The 23,185-nt window shown below is 38.3% G+C and overlaps 1 protein-coding gene across 2 annotated transcripts in view; it reads left to right on the top strand.

The window, feature by feature from the left end:
• Window positions 1-1,320: 1,320 nt before the first annotated feature.
• Window positions 1,321-23,185, top strand: part of UPP2 (uridine phosphorylase 2) — a 42,104-nt gene continuing 20,239 nt past the window's right edge. For both annotated transcript variants that reach the window (XM_024735997.1, XM_024735998.1), the window contains exons 1-3: window positions 1,321-1,629; window positions 6,513-6,630; window positions 16,229-16,387. In XM_024735997.1, coding sequence (XP_024591765.1) covers window positions 1,568-1,629; window positions 6,513-6,630; window positions 16,229-16,387 — 339 coding nt within the window. In that variant the 5' untranslated portion in view covers window positions 1,321-1,567. The remainder of the gene's footprint in view (window positions 1,630-6,512; window positions 6,631-16,228; window positions 16,388-23,185) is intronic.

The raw sequence follows: 23,185 nt of genomic DNA, 5'->3' as shown, positions 1-23,185 counted from the left end.
CAAATACAAGTGGGAAGGCCCCAGCAGTGGTAAGTGGGCATGCTGAGTCTGAAAACTCTCAGTGGGCGTTGGGAAAGAGCAGCAGGTACACCGCTCTGAGGTGGGTCATGAGGTCAGAGAAAATATGTATTATTATAAACTACAAACAGGAACTACCATCCCAAGTTACAAGCAACACACATGTGCAGGCTCATTTTGCCTCAAAGTTGTCATTACCTTCACCAAGATCAGTTTCCTTGGCGATTTTTGGATGCCTAGGGCAAAGTGACAAATGTCCATTTGGTGGTGGCAGTGGCAAGATTTAGGCTGCTACACTGGTTCCCTACTTATTCTCTTTCCTTCTCAATCTGTAAACTTTGCTAGCTGACCAAGATGGACCAAAGGAGGCCAGCATGGAATTCGAGGGGTCTGTCTACAACGACTATCACCAGGAAGAGGAGTATATTTAAGATGGAGCTCCCTAGTAAGATATGGGCATTTGATTCTTCACTGTTACACACATTCTTACAGAGAAATCCATGCACGTTATGAAATGCCTTGTATCTGCTGCTGTTTGGGCATTTATGGACATTTTAAGCTCTGATGTGCTTGAAAGTCATGAGACTAATATTCCTAATGCTCTCACCATCATAGAACTTCAGCTGATTGCCATCAGAGCTGAGCCAAAAGGGAAACAGGATAAAGTTCCTCTAAAGTCTTTTAGATTTTCTGTCCCCAGAAGTATAAAGTGAGAAGCAGCAGCAAACATAGTAAATTCATGGATTTCTTAACAGAGGTACCCTGTTTTCTGAAAACACTAGTCTATATTTTGTTATTCTACCTGTGTTGACTTCGGACAGCTGCTTCATTGGATTTTACAGGCAGCCTCAGGTTTAGCTAAATAAAGAGGTCCTGGGAAACAGGCTTTGTTTAATTATCAGAACTTCTGTGTGAATTTGAATGGGCAAAGTTCAGATGAAGGAGTGTTCTGAGGTCCTGACTTTGTGTGTTTTTCTCACTTGTGATCACAAAGAATGAAAACACGTTGATGAGAGGTAGGATGAGGTGAGAAAATGAAATGTTTGGGAACTGAAAGTTCTCACGTGTACTGGACACATTCTGAGACAACCTGGTGGATTTGTTACGGAAATCAATGGAGGACTTGCAACCATATACAGTTGTCTAAAAGTAAATAAGTCTGTGTGTTACCCCAGACCCATGCTGGACCAAGGCCAGATGTAAGGGAAAGGTGTGTTGGTCAACAGTTAACAAGCTAACCAACCTATCCTATTAAAGAGGTAGGATGCCACACCTTCAAAGGGAACCTATCTTCTTGGGGAAGTGTTGCTCTGAGAGCTGGGCTGTAGTTTAAAAGGCCATGTCAGGGAGAATATTTTTGAATTAATGAGGGAGTTTAGAATGCTAAGGGAAAAGTTCCATTAGCAATTTCGGAAGAAAACAAGTTTTAAGGGAGAGTGGCATTCTAAATTGTCATTCTACCATAATTTGATCTATAATTTAATAGTAAATCACAATATTTTTCTTTCCTGATATCAACTTAAGAGTGACTATCCTCATAATACAAAGTATGACTTCGAGTTTTCCTGCTTCCAATACATCCATGAGATCTGAGAGGAATACATATGTTGGGTGAGTAATTTTGATCTTTTATTGGTTTTGATGAAATGGGAGGTTCTTTGGATTTTATATTAAATATTCAGAAGATGGATTTCTACAGTTATGTAAGTTTCTTAAGTTTAGAGATCATATAGTTGGAACACAGTTCAGAATACAAAATGAAATAAAAACAATGCCAATTTTCTTCTCAATGGCATTTTCAGTTCTCAGTTCTTGGAAGGGGTTAGCTCATCTAAGAAAGTGAGGCAGGGCTTCCCTGGTGGCCCAGTGGTTGAGAGTCCGCCTGCCGATGCAGGGAACACGGGTTCGTGCCCCGGTCCGAGAAGATCCCACATGTCGTGGAGCGGCTGGGCCCATGAGCCATGGCTGCTGGGCCTGCGTGTCCGGAGCCTATGCTCCTTAACGGGAGAGGCCACAACAGTGAGAGGCCTGCGTACCGCAAAAAAAAAAAAAAGTGGGGCAATATGTCAATCACATCTCAATTAAAGAAAAAAGAAAGTGGGGCAAAACAAGTCACACAAAACATGCATGAATGAACGAATTCACAGTTCAGCCTGGAATTCAGCCTGGAGTTCAGTCTTTAATCCCAGGACCGTGGGCTGTATGTGAGAAATAATTAAAGGGGCCTCCCAGTGTCTAAGGGAGATGTAACTGTGTTGCAGCTTATTATGAAGTGATTTCACGTGCTTTGTGGTGGACTTTACATAGAATGCACTTCTAAAATACCGTGTAGGTTATTCATCTCAGGGGTAGACATAAATCTGCCAAAGCTGTCTGCAAATTTAGCTCCAATTCCTGCCCCAGGTTCACAGAACATAATAGAGCATTAATCTTCATGAGGCTTAAGGAATTTTTGTAAGTTCCTTCTAAATGTCTGGCTTAAAGGCTCCATCAGGACAGCATTTCACAAAATGCTCCACATACCCATTCCAAACAGAGGTAGCCTCCCACTGTGTTCATTTCTTCAGGGAAGCCAAGGAGAGGGAAAGGGAAACATTATGAAAATGAAGGTAATGGTAAAATGGAAAGACTGCTCACCCAGCACTTTACTTTGGTTACCAATATTTAATACTGACCATGCTATGTAGCATGTCATAGTTTGCTAAAAGACTTTATTCCCAACTGCATCTTTGGCTTATGTTTTTGGGAAAAACTGAAAAACAAGATAGAGGAGAAAACAGTAAATGCAAGTCTATTTAATAAAAATTATGTATCTTGGAAAGATTGAAGTATTGCAATTGTCTGATTCATGCTGGGTTAAATTTGGCATGATACCCCAAATTGGTCCTTCCTTTGGCCACTGACAGAGTGATCATCTTAGAAGTGCTTCTTGATGAGCCTAATGGAATAAAAATCTTCTATAGATGTCTCCCTGCCCCAATTGTTGGCCCAAGAGATCATTAGACATTGGGACAGACATCAAAGAGACTAAAGAATGAATTAAGAGGGGTACTATAATTAACACAAGAGAATATAATGAACGGTTATCCCAGTCTGCGAATTTCTTCTTGAAGATAGGAGAGGTGGAGTAGATCGGTGATTTAAACAATACAAAGTCCCAGAACTCCTCGACCAACTGAATCAGAATTTCTAGGAGTTGGGCCCAGGTATCAGTACTCAGCACCACGGGTGACTCTGATATGTAGTTAAGAGTTTGACTCACTGGAGTAGATGAATGACACTCTTTCATAGAGTGATGATTCATAGATTCAGCTGGGAATCCAAAGGAAAACTCACCAGATAGTGAAAGCAGTTTTGGGAGAGTAAAACTGAAAGCATAATAGAAACTGGAAGATAAAGTGTATGGCAGTGTTTCTCAAACTTTAATGTGCATGGGAATCACGTAAGAGTTAGTCAAAATTCAGATTGTAATTCAGTATGTCTAGGGTAGGGACTGAGACTTTGCATTTCTAACAAGCTGTCCAGGCGATGCTGCTGACGCTCCTGGTTCATTGACCACACTTTGTCTAGCAAGGGACAGTGGGTAAATATTTTCTTGCCCCTCAGCAAGAGAAGAAAGAAGGTGTCCTTCTGCTTTGAGGCTTTGATGCTTTTTCTGATGTAGGAAAGTACATCATGGAATGCTTTCTTTTTGAAACCAGCTATGATCCACTAACTAATTAAGAATCTGTTGTCCTAAATGTTTTTGAAATTAATAGTATTACTGTTCTACTTCCTGAACAGTTAATTTAACAAATAAAATTTTTAAATATTTAGGAATTTTAAAAGATACATGAGACAGCTTGCATGAGGGAATTCAAAATCTTTCTGGGAAGGCAGAAAATTAACATATGAAATGCCAAATAAATGCTTTAGGAGCACAGTGGGGGGGAATTCATACTGACCAGAGAGGAAAGATACTTGGAAAAGCCTTCACAGAGGAGGTGATATTTGAATTTGACCTTGAAGAATGAGTAGGATACTAATAGGTGAAAAACTGAGGGCAAGGAGAAGGATGTTTCAGGAACAAAGGCCTAAAGCAGGGGTTCTTAACTTTGGCTGCACATCAGATCATCCAGGAAGATTTAAAAAATAATTTCAGAGTCTAAATTAATTGGGGCCTGAGCAACAGTGTTTTCTTCGAAACCCCTTGGTGATCTTAATGCACAGTCAGGTTGAGGACCATTGGAGATACAGAAACATACAAGGTTTTTGTTAAGATGTTTTAAGGTATTTGGAGGGAAATGGGAGGACCGTAGAGCAGAGAAGTTCCAGATGGTTCTTGGTAAAGATGGCTGGATCCACTGTGGTGTGAGGCAGTGTTCATGCAGTAGGGGAAAGGGCAGGAAGGCTGGCAGCCACGGCATCACCAGAATGGCTGATATGGCCAGGGTGGTACTGGGATGTCACATCCAAGATGAGTGGGAGCGAACGGATAACCACTGAACTGCACTGGGTAATGGAGTGATGGGCTGACATCAAGAATGGCTTTAAGACAACTACCATATGATACCACTTATATGTGGAATCTAAAATATGACACAAATGAACTAATCTACGAAACAGAAACAGACTCACAGACATAAAGAACAGATTTGTGGTTGCCAATGGGGAGAGGGGACGGGGGAGGGATGGATTATGAGTTTGGGATTAGCAGATGCAAACTAGTATATATAGAATGGATAAACAACAAGGTCCTACTGTACAGCACAGGGAACTATATTCAGGATCCCGGGATAAACCATAATGGAAAAGAATATGAAAAAGAATGTATGTATATGTATAAATGAATTACCTTGCTGTACAGCAGAAATTAACACAACATTGTAAATCGACTATACTACAATAAAATGAATTTTTTGAAAAAGAATGGCTTTAAGGCCTTCTAGTTGTAGTCCTTTCTTTCTGGTAAGCTTGTCTTTCCATTGGCTTCTTAGTAATATCTCCACATTCTCTTCTGGGCATCTGGTGGAAGGAGGCTGCTGGAAAATAGAGTTTCTACTTTGAAGTGTCCTCTTTCTTACCTTACCTTCTGTTTTTAAGTCTTACTTTCCTTATTACAATAATTTTGTACTCTTATGGTTTTGCATGATTACTAAAATTAGGTCTTTGACTTGATCACTTCCCCTTTCTCCAAGCTCTTTAGTCTCACTTCTTTTCCTTCATGCTTTTTCTTGAGCATTTCTTTTTTATAAGCTCTAAATCCTGTTGCTTTAGAACTCTGTGCCTGTTTATTCTTCCTTTTTCTATTATACCTACATTCAGTCTCTCCAGGATCCTACTCAGCTTTCTGTTTTGACCCCATCATCCTGCTTCACTTACTTCTCATTTAGATCTTCTAATGAAAAAAGATCATTTCATAGTATGTTAACAAAGAACCTCTTATTGGCCAGCAGGCTAATACTGCTTAAAATGTCAGTGGCTTCTTGCTCAATCCAAAACAGGCTGATGGAGTAAAGGACTGGTGTCTACTCTGCACATCCATTGACAGAGAGAGGAAGAGAAACAAATTTGAGGGAGATACTAGTTTTTTGGGAGCCAGGCCTAGAAGTAGACACATCACTTCCACCCACATTCCAATGGCCAGAACTCAGTCATATGACCTCACTTTACTGCAAGAGAAGCTGGGAATGTGGTCTAGCAATGTGCCCAGGAGGAAAAAGGATTGGGGTTTGATGAACACATTGCATTCTTTGCCACACTCTACTTTTTCATGTCAGTCTTTCTAAAGCTAGTACCTGTCAGGTCCTCCACGTTGGGAAGTATAAGAATGAGAGTTAGTTATTCTATGTTCACTGTACATCAGCTGTGTTACAAACATTATCTCATTCAGGCCTTAGGCAATCTTGCAAAGCAGTTATTATTTTCACTATACCAATCTTACAGATGAGGAAGCCAAACAACAAGGATAAAATAATATACCCAAGGTTGCACAATTAGTATATATATAGTTGAACTGGCAGGGGAATCCAGGCAGTCTGATTCCAGAGCCCAGTAGCTTATGTTACACAGCCTCTCTTTCGAAGAAAGAAAATAGCCACCAGGGCTGGACAGAATTGGGTAGAAATGACTGTTCTGTAATCTACTGGTTGTGTAATCTTGCACAAGTTTCTCAACTTCTGTAAGCCTTGGCTTCTTATGAATTATTAGTATTACTTACCTAATAGAATGGTCATGGGATTAAATGAGGTAATGTGTTTATTATATGCAGTTTTCACGACATTGTAAAATTTTCATGCTTAACGCTATGCCTGGTACATAGTAAGTGCACAACAAATATTAGCCATTTTTATTCATTATTATACCACATTGCTTCCTTACAAATCAATTAATCCTAAATGAAGGTTTTTGTCCAATATTTGGGCTAGTGGTTATCATAGGTGTAGACTGATATTTCCCTTTTGTGTGGTATCCCTCCAAATTCCTTTACACCTTCTTTGTATTATTTTTTTCAGAAAAGGTTTTGTTCATGTTAAAAATCCTTACCTGGACTCTATGGATGAAGATGTTCTCTATCACTTGGATTTAGGAACGAAAACACACAACCTACCAGAAATGTTTGGGGATGTAAAGGTAAAAGTATTTCTAACTTTAGGAAAAACAATTGAGTTTCCTCTGGTGATATTTCTCCTTATTTTCCTAAGATAAACTTTACACCTTTGGCTAGAGAAATGTCAGAGGTCCCAATAGGAACAAAAGCTGTGCTCGTTCTCTGAAACAATTTAGAATGTGTACATCATGAACAGTCATTTCCACCTTAATAAGATATAAAGGTTCCCAAACTAAATCTAATGCAAACATGGTTATTTGACTCTTCTGGTCCCTAAAGATAAATACAATTTTACTGACAATACTGCTGGGTGTTCAGAATTCATTACGATTCAGTTCACTATTTAACATCTTCAATTATAGATGAACCTCACTAATTCTCATTTTATCAAATCATGAAATAACTCAACAAAACTAAAAATACTATCTTATACCACTTCTTGAAAACAACCATTATTTGATATTTCATATTATTAAGATTTTTGTTATTTCATAAAAAATATTATGAAATCATTGTTTCTGGAATGCTACTAGGAAAATTTTATGTCAGTATTATTTATCTTAATATATATGTTAATTATAAAAATGACTCATGTTCATTATTTAAAATTGGGAAAATATAAATAAGAACAAAGATTTTTATTTTTTAAATTAAATTTAATACAGCAGGTTCTTATTAGTTACCTATTTTATATATATTAGTGTATATATGTCAATCTCAACCTCCCAATTCATCCCACCACCACCACTCCCCCCCTGACCCCAGGTGTCCCCCCTTGGTGTCCATACGTTTGTTCTCTACATCTGTGTCTCTATTTCTGCCTTGCAAACTGGTTCATCTGTACCATTTTTCTAGATTCCACATATATGTGTTAATATACGATATTTGTTTTTCTCTTTCTGACTTACTTCACTCTGTATGACAGTCTCTTTTTTTGTGCCAGTACCATATTGTCTTGATTACTGAACCTTTGTAGTATAGTCTGAAATCAGGGAGTCTGATTCCTCCAGCTCCGTTTTTTTCCCTCAAGATTACTTTGGCTATATGGGGTCTTTGTGTCTCCACACAGATTTTAAGATTTTTTTGTTCTAGTTCTGTAAAAAATGCCATTGGTAATTTGATAGGGATTGCACTGAATCTGTAGATTGCTTTTGGTAGTATAGTCATTTTCACAATATTGATTCTTCCAATCCAAGAACATGGTATATCTCTCTATCTGTTTGTATCATCTTTAATTTCTTTCATTAGTGTCTTATAGTTTCCTGCATACAGGTCTTTTGTTTCCCTAGGTATTTTATTCTTTTTGTTGCAATGGTGAATGGGATTGTTTCCTTAATTTCTCTGTCTGAACTTTTGTTGTTAGTGTATAGGAATGCAAGAGATTTCTGTGCATTAATTTTTATTTATTTATTTATTTATTTGACTACGATGGGGTCTTCGTTGCTTTGCATGGGGTTTCTCTAGCTGTGGCGAGTGGGGGTTACTCTTTGCTGCGGGGGGTGGGCTTCTCATCGTGGTGGCTTCTCTTGTTGCAGAGCACGGGCTCGAGGCACGTGGGCTTCACTAGTTGTGGCATGCGGGTTCAGTAGTTGTGGCTTGCAGGCTCTAGAGCGCATGCTCAGTATTTGTGGTACATGGGCTTAATTGCTCCGCGGCATGTGGGATCTTCCTGGATCAGGGCTTGAACCCATGTCCCCTGCATTGGCAGGCAGATTCTTAACCACTGCACCACCAGAGAAGTCCTTCTGTGCATTAATTTTGTATCCTGCAACTTTACCAAGTTCATCAATTACCTCTAGTAGTTTTCTGGTGGCATCCTTAGGATTATCTATGTACAGTATCATGTCATCTGCAAACACTGACAGTTTTACTTCTTTTCCAATTTGTATTCCTTTTATTTCTTTTTCTTCTCTGATTGCCATGGCTAGGACTTCCAAACCTATGCTGAATAACAGTGGCAAGAGTGGACATCCTTGTCTTGTTCCTGATTGTAGAGGAAATGCTTTCAGCTTTTCACCATTGAGAATGATGTTTGCTGTGGGTTTGTCGTATATGGCCTTTATTGTGTTGAGGTAGGTTCCCTCTATGCCCTCTTTCTGGAGAGTCTTTATCATAAATGGGTGTTGAATGTTGTCAAAAGCTTTTTCTGCATCTACTGAGATGATCATATGGTTTTTAATTCTCCAATTTGTTAATATGGTGTATCACACTGATTGATTTTTTGTATATTGAAGAATCCTTGCATCCCTGGTATAAATCCCACTTGATCATGCTGCATGATCCTTTTAGTGTGTTGTTGGATTCCGTTTGCTAGCATTTTGTTGAGGATTTTTGCATCTATATTCATCAGTGATATTGGTCTGTAACTTTCTTTTTTTTTATAGTATCTTTGTCTGGTTTTGGAATCAGGGTGATGGTGGCCTCATAGAATGAGTTTGGGAGTATTCCTTCCTCTGCAATTTTTTGGAAGAGTTTGAGAAAGATGGGTGTTAGCTCTTTTCTAAATGTTTGATAGAATTCACCTGTGAAGTCATCTGGTCCTGGACTTTTGTTTGTTGGAAGATTTTTCATCACAGTTTCAATTTGATTACTTGTGATTGGTTTGTTCATATTTTCTGTTTCTTCCTGGTTCAGTCTTGGAAGGTTATACCTTCCTAAGAATTTGTCCATTTCTTCCAGGTTGTCCATTTTATTGGCATAGAGTTGCTTGTAGTAGTCTCTTATGATGCTTTGTATTTCTGCGGTGTCCGTTGTAACTTCTTTTTCATTGCTAACTTTATTGATTTAAGTCTTCCTATTTTTCTTGATGAGTCTAGCTAAAGGTTTATCAATTTTGTTTATCTTCTCAAAGAACCAGCTTTTAGTTTTATTGATCTTTGCTATTGTTTTCTTTGTTTCTACTTCATTTATTTCTGCTTTGACCTTTATGATTTCTTTCCATCTACTAACTTTGGGTTTTGTTTGTTCTTCTTTCTCTAGTTCCTTTAGATGTTAGGTTAGATTATTTATTTGCAATTTTTCTTGTTTCTTGAGGTAGGATTGTATTGCCATAAACTTCTCTCTTAGGACTGCTTTTGCTGCACCCCATAGGTTTTGGGTCGCCGTGTTTGCACTGTCACTTGTCTCTAGGTATTTTTTGATTTCCTCTTTGATTTCTTCAGTGATCTCTTGGTTATTTAGTAACGTATTGTTTAGCTTCCATGTGCTTGTGTTTTTTACGTTTCTTTCCCTGTAATTTATTTCTAATCTCATAGTGTTGTGGTCGGAAAAGATGTTTGATATTATTTCAGTTTTCTTAAATTTCCCGAGGCTTGATTTGTGACCCAAGATGTGATCTATCCTGGAGAATGTTACCTGTGCACTTGAGAAGAAAGTGTAATCTGCTCTTTTGGGATGGAATGTCTGATAATTATCAATTAAATCAATTTGGTCTTTTGTGTCTTTTAAAGCCTCTGTTTCCTTATTTTCTTTTTTTTAACATCTTTATTGGAGTATAATTGCCTCACAATGTTGTGTTATTTTCTGCTGTATAACAAAGTTTGTTTGTTCTTTAATTCTTCTAGGTCTTTGTTAAGCATTTCTTGCATCTTCTCGATCCTTGCCTCCATTCTTTTTCCAAGGTCCTGGATCATCTTCACTATCATTATTCTGAATTCTTTTTCTGGAAGGTTGCCTATCTCCACTTCATTTAGTTGTTTTTCTGAGGTTTTATCATTTTCCTTCATCTGATACATAGTCCTCTGCCTTTTCATTTTGTCTATCATTCTGTGAATGTGGTTTTCGTTCCACAGGCTGCAGGATTGTATTTCTTCTTCCTTCTGCTGTCTGTCCTCTGGTGGATGAGGCTATCTAAGAGGCCTGTGCAAGCTTCCTGATGGGAAGCACTGGTGGTGGGCAGAGCTGGGTGTTGCTCTGGTGGGCAGTGTTCAGTACAACTTTAATCTGCTTGTCTGCTGATGGGTGGGGCTGAGTTCCCTCCCTGTTGGTTGTTTGGCCTGAAGCAGCCCAGCACTGGAGGCTATAGGCTGTTTGGTGGGGCTAATGGTGGATGCCGGGAGGGCTCATGCCAAGAAGTACTTCCCAGAACTTCTGCTTCCAGTGTCCTTGTCCCCACAGTGAGCCAGAGCCACCTCCCACCTCTGCAGGAGACCCTCTACACTAGCAGGTAGGTCTGGTTCAGTCTCCTATGGGGTCACTGCTCCTTCCCCTGGGTCCTGATGCACACACTACTTTGTGTGTGCCCTCCAAGAGTGGAGTCTCTGTTTCCCCCAGTCCTGTCAAAGTCCTACAGTCAAATCCCACTAGCCTTCAAAGTCTGATTCTCTGGGAATTCCTCCTCCCATTGCTGGACCCCCAGGTTGGGAAGCCTGATGTGGGGCTTAGAACCTTCACTCCAGTGAGTGGACTTCTGTGGTATAATTGTTCTCTAGTCTGTGTGTCACCCACTCAGCAGTTATGGGATTTGAGTTTATTGTGATTGCACCCCTCCTGCCATCTTATTGTGGCTTCTCCTTTTTCTTTGGATGTGGGGTATCTCTTCTGGTGAGTTCCAGTGTCTTCCTGTCAATGATTGTTCAGCAGTTACTTGTGATTCCAGTGCTCTTGCAAGAGGGAGTGAGTGCATGTCCTTCTACTCTGTCATCTTGAACCAATCTAGAACAATGATTTTTAAAAACACGTCTAAAAAAACCCCTACCAGCTAAACAATGATGCCATCAACCTATTTTCTTTTCTTTCAGTTCTTTTTAACAAATAGATTTTTAAATAGTTGGAATTACATAACTTTACAGTCTGTGTTTTTCACTTAACTTTATGTCATTAACATTTCCCCATATTATAATGTTCTCTTTGAAACACATGGTTTATGGATGCCAAGTGCCTCTGCCATACATTACATAGTCTACTATTGACTTTAATGTTGAAGTATTTTCTATCATAAACACACTCAAATGGATATTTTTGTACCTATAATTTTTTTTACATTTAAGTCTATTAAGATTTACAGAAATGGTCAAAGGGAATGAACTTAAAAAATATTTTTGTTTTCTAAAAGGCCTACACCTAATCACAGTCCCACCGCTAGAGAATTGTGCAGTTTCATCTGACTTTTATTCACTCCTTTAGCAATTACAAGAACAAAAATAAAAGCTCTCAGACCCACTACCTCAAATCTTCACATTCCCTCTTTTAGGTGGGTGTAGCAGATATTCATTTCCTCCATAAAACAAGGAAATTGAATTCAGAGTGGTCAAAGGTGGTTAACAAATTACACCATATAGTGGCAGAGCTAGGACTTGGACCAAATTCTTCTAAGTCCAATTTCCAGGGTTCTTGCCCACTGCACTAACTGGGCTTTTTGAGTCATCATAACTGAGAATAGTCCATTAATTGACAGGGGGCATTGAAGAAAGGGGAGGAATAGGAGGAGGCGGTTAGCTAGACAAAGAAGGAGGAGGAGGAGAAGGAAGGAAGGGTGGCAGGGTGGGGAGAAGAAATAAGTCTATGATATTCATTAACAGTAGGGGCTACATTGCTCCCTCCCCCTCCCATCTTTCCTAGGGCACAGGTGTGATGGTGTGGGCTGATCTGATGTGACCCGCCCATTTCCCTACTCCTCTGCAGTCAGTGGCTCTTTGCTCTTTCATGGCCTCCCTCAATCTTTTGCTTCATCTTTTCATCTTTTCCTACTGCTGTTTCTGATGTTTATGCTCCAAGAGTAAATTGATCAAGGCTGTCTTTGATACTCATTAACTGGACTTTACCTGAATTCAAATGTTGGGTTTGAGGTTCATGCTTCACAATGACTTTTCCAGGACGCTTACATAAGGATAATTCTGATTAATTAAATGACCTATCATAATTAATAAACTAACATGAACATCTAATTAATAACTAAATAGACTGATGTTTTTGAGATAGAAAGTGATCTTTTATTTACATATCTAGGTATCTGTCTCTCCTCTACCTGCCTAGATTTTTATCAGCACTTATTCTCATACTTCATCATAACCACTATCCAACCTTATAAGCTCATAATCCACCTGGCTGTGGACCATTTCAATAGATTCTCTTTTGGATAAAAAGGCATGCTCTGGTTTAGAACCCATTTTTTTCTACCAGAGAACAGCTCTATTGATTGGGCCATTTTGATGGATAGGAGGCAAAAGTGTGTGTGTGGGGGGGCGGGTGTATATTGGGGAGCAGGTAACGTAGTTCCAAATGATCAGAATTGGCTGTTTAGCCTATTCTTTAGAGGCAACAGGTAAAGCCTGACTTATATTTATAGATGCTCTTCTCAGAAACTTGCCTCCTTCCAGTTACGTTCTTATCTTTGAATAAGAACATGCTAGGTTCAATTTCTCGACTCCCTTAAATCCCAGGGTAGCAATTCTAGCTAATAAGAGAGGACATAATCCATCAGTACCTGAAAACTCAGCCTTGTCTTCACAGAGATGATAATCATTATTAATAGCACTATCTTCAAAGAAAAGGAGAACTCCGGGTGTGTAAAATTTTAAATCTTAACGATTCTGACAACCATTCCTATTTTATTCATTTTCTTACTTACTGTACTTAAAAGGTTTTGTTAGTTGCTACTTCAAAATATCAGTGGCTTAACACAACGTAAGTTTGTTTCTCACTCACACTGAGTACCAAGTGGGTGCTCCTGGTCAATCAGTGGCTTTCTTCCAACTGGTGATTAGGGACCCAGGCTCCTTCTATCTTGTTGCTCTGTCATCTTCAAGGAGTGCCTTGCAAAGTTTCACTGGGTGTCAGCACCCATTCAGCAGACAAACAGAAGACAATCTATAGGATCACCAATGGGAGATTTCTATGTGTTAGAACTGGAAGTGACCCCATTTCTGTTCACATTCTAGTAGCTGGAACTCAGGCATATGGTCTCATCTACCTGAAGAGGAGGCTGGGAAGTTGAGTTTAGTAGTGTGCCCAGAAAGAAGGGGGAACAGTTTTTGGTAAACAGCTAATGTCTTTTGTCATATAGACTTGAATCAATCAGTTGAAAAATATAGTGGAGTATCTTTAGAAGTTATCTACTCAAATTCAACCTCCAAATATATCTTTTATAAGATCACTAACTGGTACCCTCCAATCTCTCCCTAGAAATTTCAAGTAACATGGAAAAGCATTATCTTACAATACTATGTAATATGTATTTTAAGTCTCTATACTCCTTTATTAACAGACAAAATACATATACTGCAGTAGGACCAGGTAAATACAACATGGCAAAGCTAAGTCTTTCAAGACACTAGGCATATTTGAAAGTGAGTTCATTCTGGCAGTCTTTAGGCAAAGTCCTTAACATAGTTTTGTAATGCTTCAGACTCCTTCCCAAGACATTTCTATCTTCTTTGATAAAACCAGGACAAATGATAATTTTTTGGGGGGGACATAAATCACAGAAAGTGTCACTTAAAGTCATTGTTGGTTGGTGGTCTTCAGCCATATTTTACTCCTCGTCAAAGCAGCCAGACTGAAAATTGTGTCAATAGGTGATATTTAGTAAGTCTGATTTAGAAGTAAGTCCTCAAGAACAAAAACGCTTTTGTCTACACTTGTCATCTTTATGTTTCCAGAAACATTCAGAAATTCCTGTTGATTACAGCAATATCTACAGTTCAAAGAAGAATTCAAACCACAAGCTATTCCAACATCTGTTTTGGTTTTATGGTCAATCTGAATAGTTGTAATTTACATTTACTGGCACCACACACTGAGGTTATTTTCAAACTACTGTATTTTGTAAAAAGGAAACAACAACAACAAAAAATGACCTCCTTGTACTTGGATCTTGAGCCAAGTCTTAACTATCCATACGAACAGAGGGGAATATTTCACAAATAATCAATGCTAATTTAAAAACTTACCTTAGACCATGGTCTTATCCTCTTTGCTACTCAGCCTTGATGGCTAACTTTCATAGCAGTTCATTACCAACTTTAGGCCCCAACAGAGAAACTCATAAGAAGACACAGAAAAGATAATAATGAGGGTAGAAGAGAGGCAGAGGGCCTGGATAAAAGGATAATTACATCCCACAATCGAGAATGAGGGTGGCATAGGAATTATTGCTAAATGGAAACAAAATGCATCATGTAATGAGACCACCCAATACTCACAGTAAATTGTGAATCGGGCACCTAATTCTACAACCTCAGTTATTTCCTTAGGCAGATACTCTTTATCCTTGTGAGGGGCCTCACTGGCAATCCTTCTGAAGCTCTGCCTAATGCTGCCCACATCAGTCAGGCACTACCAGCTGCCTTTTCCTTACTGGATTTGAACTAGTTTCATTTGCACTAAATTCCAAAAATACAGACACAAATAAGCAAGCTCAAAAGCAGGGCCAGGAAATTGCTCTATGATATGAAAAACGGAAGTTGCCATTTGTTGACCACTCAGAAAGTGCCTGGCTTTGTCCCCCATCATGTTCAATCCCATCTTATCCTCACAAAAACCCTCTGAAGGATACTACGGTTTTTTTGTTTGTTTCTATTTTGGAGGTGATAATCTGAGGCACGTAGAGATTACATGTATAACACTCAACAAACTACTTAATCAGATACAGGGTTGGGGTGCAAAGCCAGGCTTCTTTAACCTCAAAGGTTAGTCCTTAAACCATTGTGTTGCCTTATCTCTCTGACTTGGAGCCTCTTCAGACTCTGTGCACCTCACTGCTCAGCTCAGATTCCAGAATGACTTTGCACCTGGCACCTTTCTGTGGGCTGTGCTTCCTCGGGTCTCTGACATCTGCTGCCACTCCTCCTCCCCACTGCTGAGCCCTGCCCCCCACCAGTCTGGCTGCTCATCCACGCTGCTCTTAGGCCATGTCCATCCTCTCTCTGACATCCACCTCTCCCATCCCTGGGACTGATGTACCCCTAAGAGGCTATTGCACAAGCAACCACCAGACAATTTTATTACCATATTTTATTAGATTTGACACCCTTGACTACAATCCATATTGTAATTTCAGAGATGTTAAAATGTGAATAAGACAAAAATGAAACCAAATTGTTGGAAATGAAGAAATACCGTAGTGAGATTTCTAGTCTACAATGATAAGGCTTGTTCCATGAAAATGTCTTCTGAATGAGAAGTTGGAAAGTCTTGATGTGTTTTCTTTAAAGCTTTAAATTAACATAGTATATTTTATAATAAAAACGTATGATTGGGAATGTGGAATCAGAAAACACATCTAAACTTATAGTTCTCATGTTATGTATTTCCATGTCCTCGGAATTGACACATTAAGCCTATAGCCTGCTAATGCCCAACAATAAGCTGCCTATGTCCACTTAAGATGCTTCTTGATGTTCACCATGACAAAAACACCAGGAAACAGCCACCTGAACAAAATCAACACTTATTTTGGTTTTGTGATTATCTTTTTCATTACTAATTATGTACATAAACTATGTTTCTGGTTGCCTTATTTACCGGTTAATGATGCCAATTAGTTAACTCATGAACATAACCCATAACATCTACATATACCCTTAAGAATATAATTGAAAAATAAAAACATTAAAGTTGAAAGCTGACCCTTGCTTTTTATCCCAGTTACTAAGGTGGGTTATTGTTTATTTTTATTAACAGTTTGTCTGCGTTGGTGGAAGCCCTAACAGAATGAAAGCATTTGCACTGTTTATGCACAAGGAGCTCAGATTGGAAGACAGTGAAGAAGACATCAAGGACATCTGCGCCGGGACTGACAGATATTGTATGTACAAAATTGGTCCCGTGCTCTCTATCAGTGTAAGTACTCAATGGCTGCACGTCACGTAGTCATCACAAGCTAGCAAAAGAAAGTGGGAACTTCCAAATACAGGAGTTCTTTTTCCCCTCCTGCTTTGCATTTTCACACAATAAATTAAGTGTCCAGGTGTGACATTCATAGTTGGAAAAAGTCCTAGGGGCAGAAAATAACATTCAGTGCTACTTTGGTTTGCTTTATTAGTTACCACTTAGCTATGCAAGTTAGGAGAAAAAACCCTCAAAGCACACTTCCTCTCTTTAGTTTGTAACTGATTAATAAGCCACCAGCAATTTTTTCTCCTCTACCCTTTATCCAGCTTTGGGAATGTTGGGCTTTTAGTACACAGGGGCCAATTTTCAGGATTACCCAAGTTGTGCCATTTAACACTGTAATAAGCTCACTGAAAAGCTGCTAATACATTTCCATGGAGCTCTTGCAAACTGCTCTCCTGTATTTAGAATATGTTAACAGCTCTGGACACACAGTGTCCTGAGACAATATGAAAGTGGAATGACTTGCAATTTTAGGGAACACAGAGACCGTTTCCCTCTTGGACTCAGGATAGCATACACTTAGCGGAATGTACATGCGTGTGCACCCAGCTTGCCTTCCAAGTGGGTCTCTCTGCCACAGGGCTGTATTCTGAAATAATAGCTATGAGTCTGTACATATCTGTACACTGCAGCCCTCATAAGGGGCACAGCTAAGCATGCCAGGTGACAAGGGAAGAATCCACTGCAGAGATGTGATAATTCTAAGGAGCTGGATTATATGTGACTCCCGCACCGGGGAATAACTATCTATCAATTGCTCTATAGTACGTGGAGATGGAAAGATGGATGATCATGGCTGGAAGCCTAGACTGAAGAAGGGAAAATTATGCAACACCGGTGGGACAGCCAAGTTGGTCTCCCCTCTGGGACAAAATACATGAAACCTGCTTTGGGCTCACATGGGAGAATCCATTTGTTCATTTGTTCATTCAACAATTACAGAAAGCTACATTAGAAAGAAACTGAGTATCCCCAGATCTTGGCACATTTTGTCTTGCTAACTTTTGCTTGACTTTTAGACTACAACTCTTTGTCCTTTTTTTTGCACAATAAATGGGTAAGGACAGAAAAGTAAAATTTATAAAAATGTGAAACTATCATAAACAAGTAGTAAAACTTCAGAGTAAGATATAAAAACGGCAGTAGACTGATCCTGCTGTCCATCAGGGAAAAAGAACTGAAATATGCATCATGTCCAGAGGGGTCAGACAATTAGAAATGAGCCTCACTAGGCAGAAAGAGGATTTCCAGTTGAGACCACTTCTTTGAAAATTCTTCCTCTCCAGCAGCTGCTGAGGGGTGTGTGTGTGTGTGTGTGTGAGAGAGAGAGAGAGACAGAGAAAGAGAGAAAGAGAGAGAGAGTCTAGCAGAAACATACAAGCCCATTTGTCATTTTATCACCATGCCACATATTAAGTGATAATCATAAACCTATCAAATATCTGATTTAGGAGGAACCTAATAGATTAAATAATGGTTCATTTTCTTAATATACAATTGAGGAAATGAGATTTAGAGAGTTTACTCATTAGTGGTAGAGTCCAGTCTTGTTAATCTTGGACATACATTTTTTTTGATTAAGTAATGTTTTTAATTTTGATCAACTTTAAAAATACAGAAAAATGCAAATAAGGAACTGTAGCCATATTCAGAATTACTGATATACATGTTTCCATCTTTTGTGTATGTATCTACCCATCTATCTGATTTCTTTCTTTCTTTCTCTCTTTCTCTTCCTTCCTTTTTCTTTCTTTCTTTCTTTTCTTTCATTCTTTTTCCTTCTTTTTCCTTCCATCTATCATCTATACTTGTATGCATGTATGTGTGTATGTATGTATGTAACTCTCTAGAGTTTCCTTCAAATTTTCTCTATTCTTCAAATAGTCTGCTATAACAGCTGTTTTGTGTGTATTTCATGTATCAATTCAGATCATTTTTTCTAATGTTTTGGTATTATTTTGTCAATGGATGATAGAATATAAGTTTTATTTGTTTCTCTTTGTTGATATTGTAGTTGCTTTTATTTAACTGATTAATTGCTGTCTTTATTGGGGGGTTTATCATTTTTACTTATTTTTTTTCCTTTAGCATTGTTCATTTTTTTTTTTGAATTTTATTTTTTTAAACAGCAGGCTCTTATTAGTTATCTATTTTATGCATATTAGTGTATATATGTCAATCCCAATCTCCCAATTCATCCCACCACCACCTCCACCCCCGGCCGCTTTCCCCCCTTGGTGTCCATACGTTTGTTCTCTACATCTGTGTCTCTATTTCTGCCTTGCAAACCGGTTCATCTGTACCATTTTTCTAGATTCCACATAAATGCATTAATATACAATAGTTGTTTTTCTCTTTCTGACATAGTTCACTCTGTATGACAGTCTCTAGATCCATCCACGTCTCTACAAATGACCCAATTTCATTCCTTTTAATGGCTAATATCCCATTGTATATATGTACCACATCTTTATCCATTCATCTGTCAATGGGCATTTAGGTTGCTTCTATGACCTGGCTATAGTAAATAGTGCTGCAATGAACGTATTGGTACATGACTGTTTTTGAATTATGGTTTTCTCTGGGTATATGCCCAGTAGTGGGATTGCTGGATCATATGGTAATTCTATTTTTAGTTTTTTAAGGAACCTCCATGCTATTCTCCATAGTGGCTGCATCAATTTACATTCCCACTAACAGTGCAAGAGGGTTCCCTTTTCTCCACACCCTCTCCAGAATTTGTTGTTTGTAGATTTTCTGATGATGGCCATTCTGACCGGTATGAGGTGATACCTCATTGTAGTTTTGATTTGCATTTCACTAATAATTAGTGATGTTGAGCAGATTTTCATGTGCCTCTTGGCCCTCTGCATGTCTTCTTTGGAGAAATGTCTCTTTAGATCTTCTGCCCATTTTTGGATTGGGTTTGTTTTTTTAATATTGAGCTGCATGAGCTGTTTATATATTTTGGAGATTAATCCTTTGTCCATTGATTCATTTGCAAATATTTCCCCCCATTCTGAGGGTGGTCTTTTCGTCTTGTTTATAGTTTCCTTTGCTTTGCAAAAGCTTTTAAGTTTCATTAGGGCCCATTTGTTTATTTTTATTTCCATTACTCTAGGAGGTGGGTCAAAAAAGATCTTGCTATGGTTTATGTCAAAGAGTGTTCTTCCTATGTTTTCCACTAAGAGGTTTATGGTGTCTGGTCTTATATTTAGGTCTTTAATCCAGTTGGAGTTTATTTTTGTGTATGGTGTTAGGGAGTGTTCTAATTTCATTCTTTTACATGTAGCTGTCCAGTTTTTCCAGCACCACTTATTGAAGAGACTGTCTTTTCTCCATTGTATATCCTTGCCTCCTTTTATTTTTTTTTTTGAATTTTATTTTTTTAAACAGCAGGCTCTTATTAGTTATCTATTTTATGCATATTAGTGTATATATGTCAATCCCAATCTCCCAATTCATCCCACCACCACCTCCACCCCCGGCCGCTTTCCCCCCTTGGTGTCCATACGTTTGTTCTCTACATCTGTGTCTCTATTTCTGCCTTGCAAACCGGTTCATCTGTACCATTTTTCTAGATTCCACATAAATGCATTAATATACAATAGTTGTTTTTCTCTTTCTGACATAGTTCACTCTGTATGACAGTCTCTAGATCCATCCACGTCTCTACAAATGACCCAATTTCATTCCTTTTAATGGCTAATATCCCATTGTATATATGTACCACATCTTTATCCATTCATCTGTCAATGGGCATTTAGGTTGCTTCTATGACCTGGCTATAGTAAATAGTGCTGCAATGAACGTATTGGTACATGACTGTTTTTGAATTATGGTTTTCTCTGGGTATATGCCCAGTAGTGGGATTGCTGGATCATATGGTAATTCTATTTTTAGTTTTTTAAGGAACCTCCATGCTATTCTCCATAGTGGCTGCATCAATTTACATTCCCACTAACAGTGCAAGAGGGTTCCCTTTTCTCCACACCCTCTCCAGAATTGTTGTTTGTAGATTTTCTGATGATGGCCATTCTGACCGGTATGAGGTGATACCTCATTGTAGTTTTGATTTGCATTTCACTAATAATTAGTGATGTTGAGCAGATTTTCATGTGCCTCTTGGCCCTCTGCATGTCTTCTTTGGAGAAATGTCTCTTTAGATCTTCTGCCCATTTTTGGATTGGGTTTGTTTTTTTAATATTGAGCTGCATGAGCTGTTTATATATTTTGGAGATTAATCCTTTGTCCATTGATTCATTTGCAAATATTTCCCCCCATTCTGAGGGTGGTCTTTTCGTCTTGTTTATAGTTTCCTTTGCTTTGCAAAAGCTTTTAAGTTTCATTAGGGCCCATTTGTTTATTTTTATTTCCATTACTCTAGGAGGTGGGTCAAAAAAGATCTTGCTATGGTTTATGTCAAAGAGTGTTCTTCCTATGTTTTCCACTAAGAGGTTTATGGTGTCTGGTCTTATATTTAGGTCTTTAATCCAGTTGGAGTTTATTTTTGTGTATGGTGTTAGGGAGTGTTCTAATTTCATTCTTTTACATGTAGCTGTCCAGTTTTTCCAGCACCACTTATTGAAGAGACTGTCTTTTCTCCATTGTATATCCTTGCCTCCTTTGTCATTGATTAGTTGACCATATGTGTGTGGGTTTATCTCTGGGCTTTCTATCCTGTTCCATTGATCTATATTTCTGTTTTTGTGCCAGTACCATACTGTCTCGATTACTGAAGCTTTGTAGTATAGTCTGAAGTCAGGGAGTCTGATTCCTCCAGCACCATTTTTTTCCCTCAAGATTGCTTTGGCTATTCAGGGTCTTTTGTGTCTCCATATAAATTTTAAGACTTTTTGTTCTAGTTCTGTAAAAAGTGCCATTGGTAGTTTGATAGGGATTGCATTGAATCTGTAGATTGCTTTGGGTAGTAGAGTCATTTTCACAATATTGAATCTTCCAATCCAGGAACATGGTATCTCTCTCCATCTGTTTGTGTCATCTTTGATTTCTTCCATCAGTGTCTTACGGTTTTCTGAGTACAGGTCTTTTACCTACTTCGGTAGTTTATTTCTAGGTATTTTATTCTTTTTGTTGCAATGATGAATGGGATTGTTTCCTTAATTTCTCTGTCTGATCTTTTGTTGTTAATGCATAGGAATGCAAGAAATTTCTTGCATTAATTTTGTATCCTGCAACTTTACGAAATTCATCGATTAGCTCTAGTAGTTTTCTGGTGGCATATTGAGGATTATCTATGTACAGTATCATGTCATCTGCAAGCAGTGACAGTTTTACTTTTTCTTTTCCAATTTGTATTCCTGTTATTTCTGTTTCTTCTCTGATTGCCATGGCTAGAACTTCCAAAACTATGTTGAATAATAGTGGCAAGAGAGGACATCCTTGTCTTCTTCCTGATCTTAGAGGAAATGGTTTCCGTTTTTCACCATTGAGAATGATGTTTGCTGTGGGTTTGTCATATATGACCTTTATTATGTTGAGGTAGGTTCCCTCTATGCCCACTTTCTGGAGAGTTTTTTTTTATCATAAATGGGTGTTGAATGTTGTCAAAAGCTTTTTCTGCATCTATTGAGATGATCATATGGTTTTTATTCTTCTATTTGTTAATATGGTGTATCACATTGATTGATTTTTTGTATATTGAAGAATCCTTGCATCCCTGGGATAAATTCCACTTGATCATGATGTATGATCCTTTTAACGTGTTGTTGGATTCTGTTTGCTAGTATTTTGTTGAGGATTTTTGCATCTATATTCATCAGTGATATTGGTCTGTAACTTTCTTTTTTTCTAGTATCTTTGTCTGGTTTTGGAATCAGGGTGATGGTGGCCTCATAGAGTGAGTTTGGGAGTGTTCCTTCTTCTGCAATTTCTTGGAAGAGTTTGAGAAAGATGGGTGTTAGCTCTTTTCTAAATGTTTGATAGAATTCACCTGTGAAGTCATCTGGTCCTGGACTTTTGTTTGTTGGAAGATTTTTCACCACAGTTTCAATTTGATTACTTGTGATTGGTTTGTTCATATTTTCTGTTTCTTCCTGGTTCAGTCTTTGAATGTTACACCTTTCTAAGTATTTGTCCGTTTCTGTCCATGCCATTTTATTGGCATAGAGTTGCTTGTAGTAGTATCTTATGATGCTTTGTATTTCTGCGGTGTCCATTCTAACTTTTTCATTGCTAACTTTATTGATTTAAGTCATCTCCCTATTTTTCTTGATGAGTCTAGCTAAAGGTTTATCAATTTTATCTTCTCAAAGACCTAGCTTATAGTTTTATTGATCTTTGCTATTGTTTTCTTTGTTTCTATTTCATTTATTTCTGCTCTGACCTTTATGATTTCTTTCCCTATGCTAACTTTGGGTTTTATTTTTTTCTTTCTCTAGTTCTTTCAGGTGTAAGGTTAGATTATTTATTTGTGATTTTTCTTGGCTCTTGAGGTCGGATTGTATTGCTATAAACTTCCCTCTTAGGGCTGCTTTTACTGCACCCCATAGGTTTTGGGCTGTCGTGTTTTCATTGTCACTTGTCTCTAGGTATTTTTTGATTTCCTCTTTGATTTCTTCAGTGATCTCTTGGTTATTCAGTAACGTATTGTTTAGCTTCCACGTGTTTGTGTTTTTTGCATTTCTTTCCCTGTAATTTATTTCTAATCTCATAGTGTTGTGGTCGGAAAAGATGCTTGATATTATTTCAGTTTTCTTAAATTTCCCGAGGCTTGATTTGTGA

The sequence above is a fragment of the Neophocaena asiaeorientalis genome, unplaced genomic scaffold (assembly GCF_003031525.2).
Source record: "Neophocaena asiaeorientalis asiaeorientalis breed wild unplaced genomic scaffold, Neophocaena_asiaeorientalis_V1.1 scaffold72, whole genome shotgun sequence".
Taxonomy (NCBI): Eukaryota; Metazoa; Chordata; class Mammalia; order Artiodactyla; family Phocoenidae; genus Neophocaena; species Neophocaena asiaeorientalis.
Note: the sequence above shows the minus strand (reverse complement) of the source record. Positions and strands in the feature narration are given on the sequence as shown.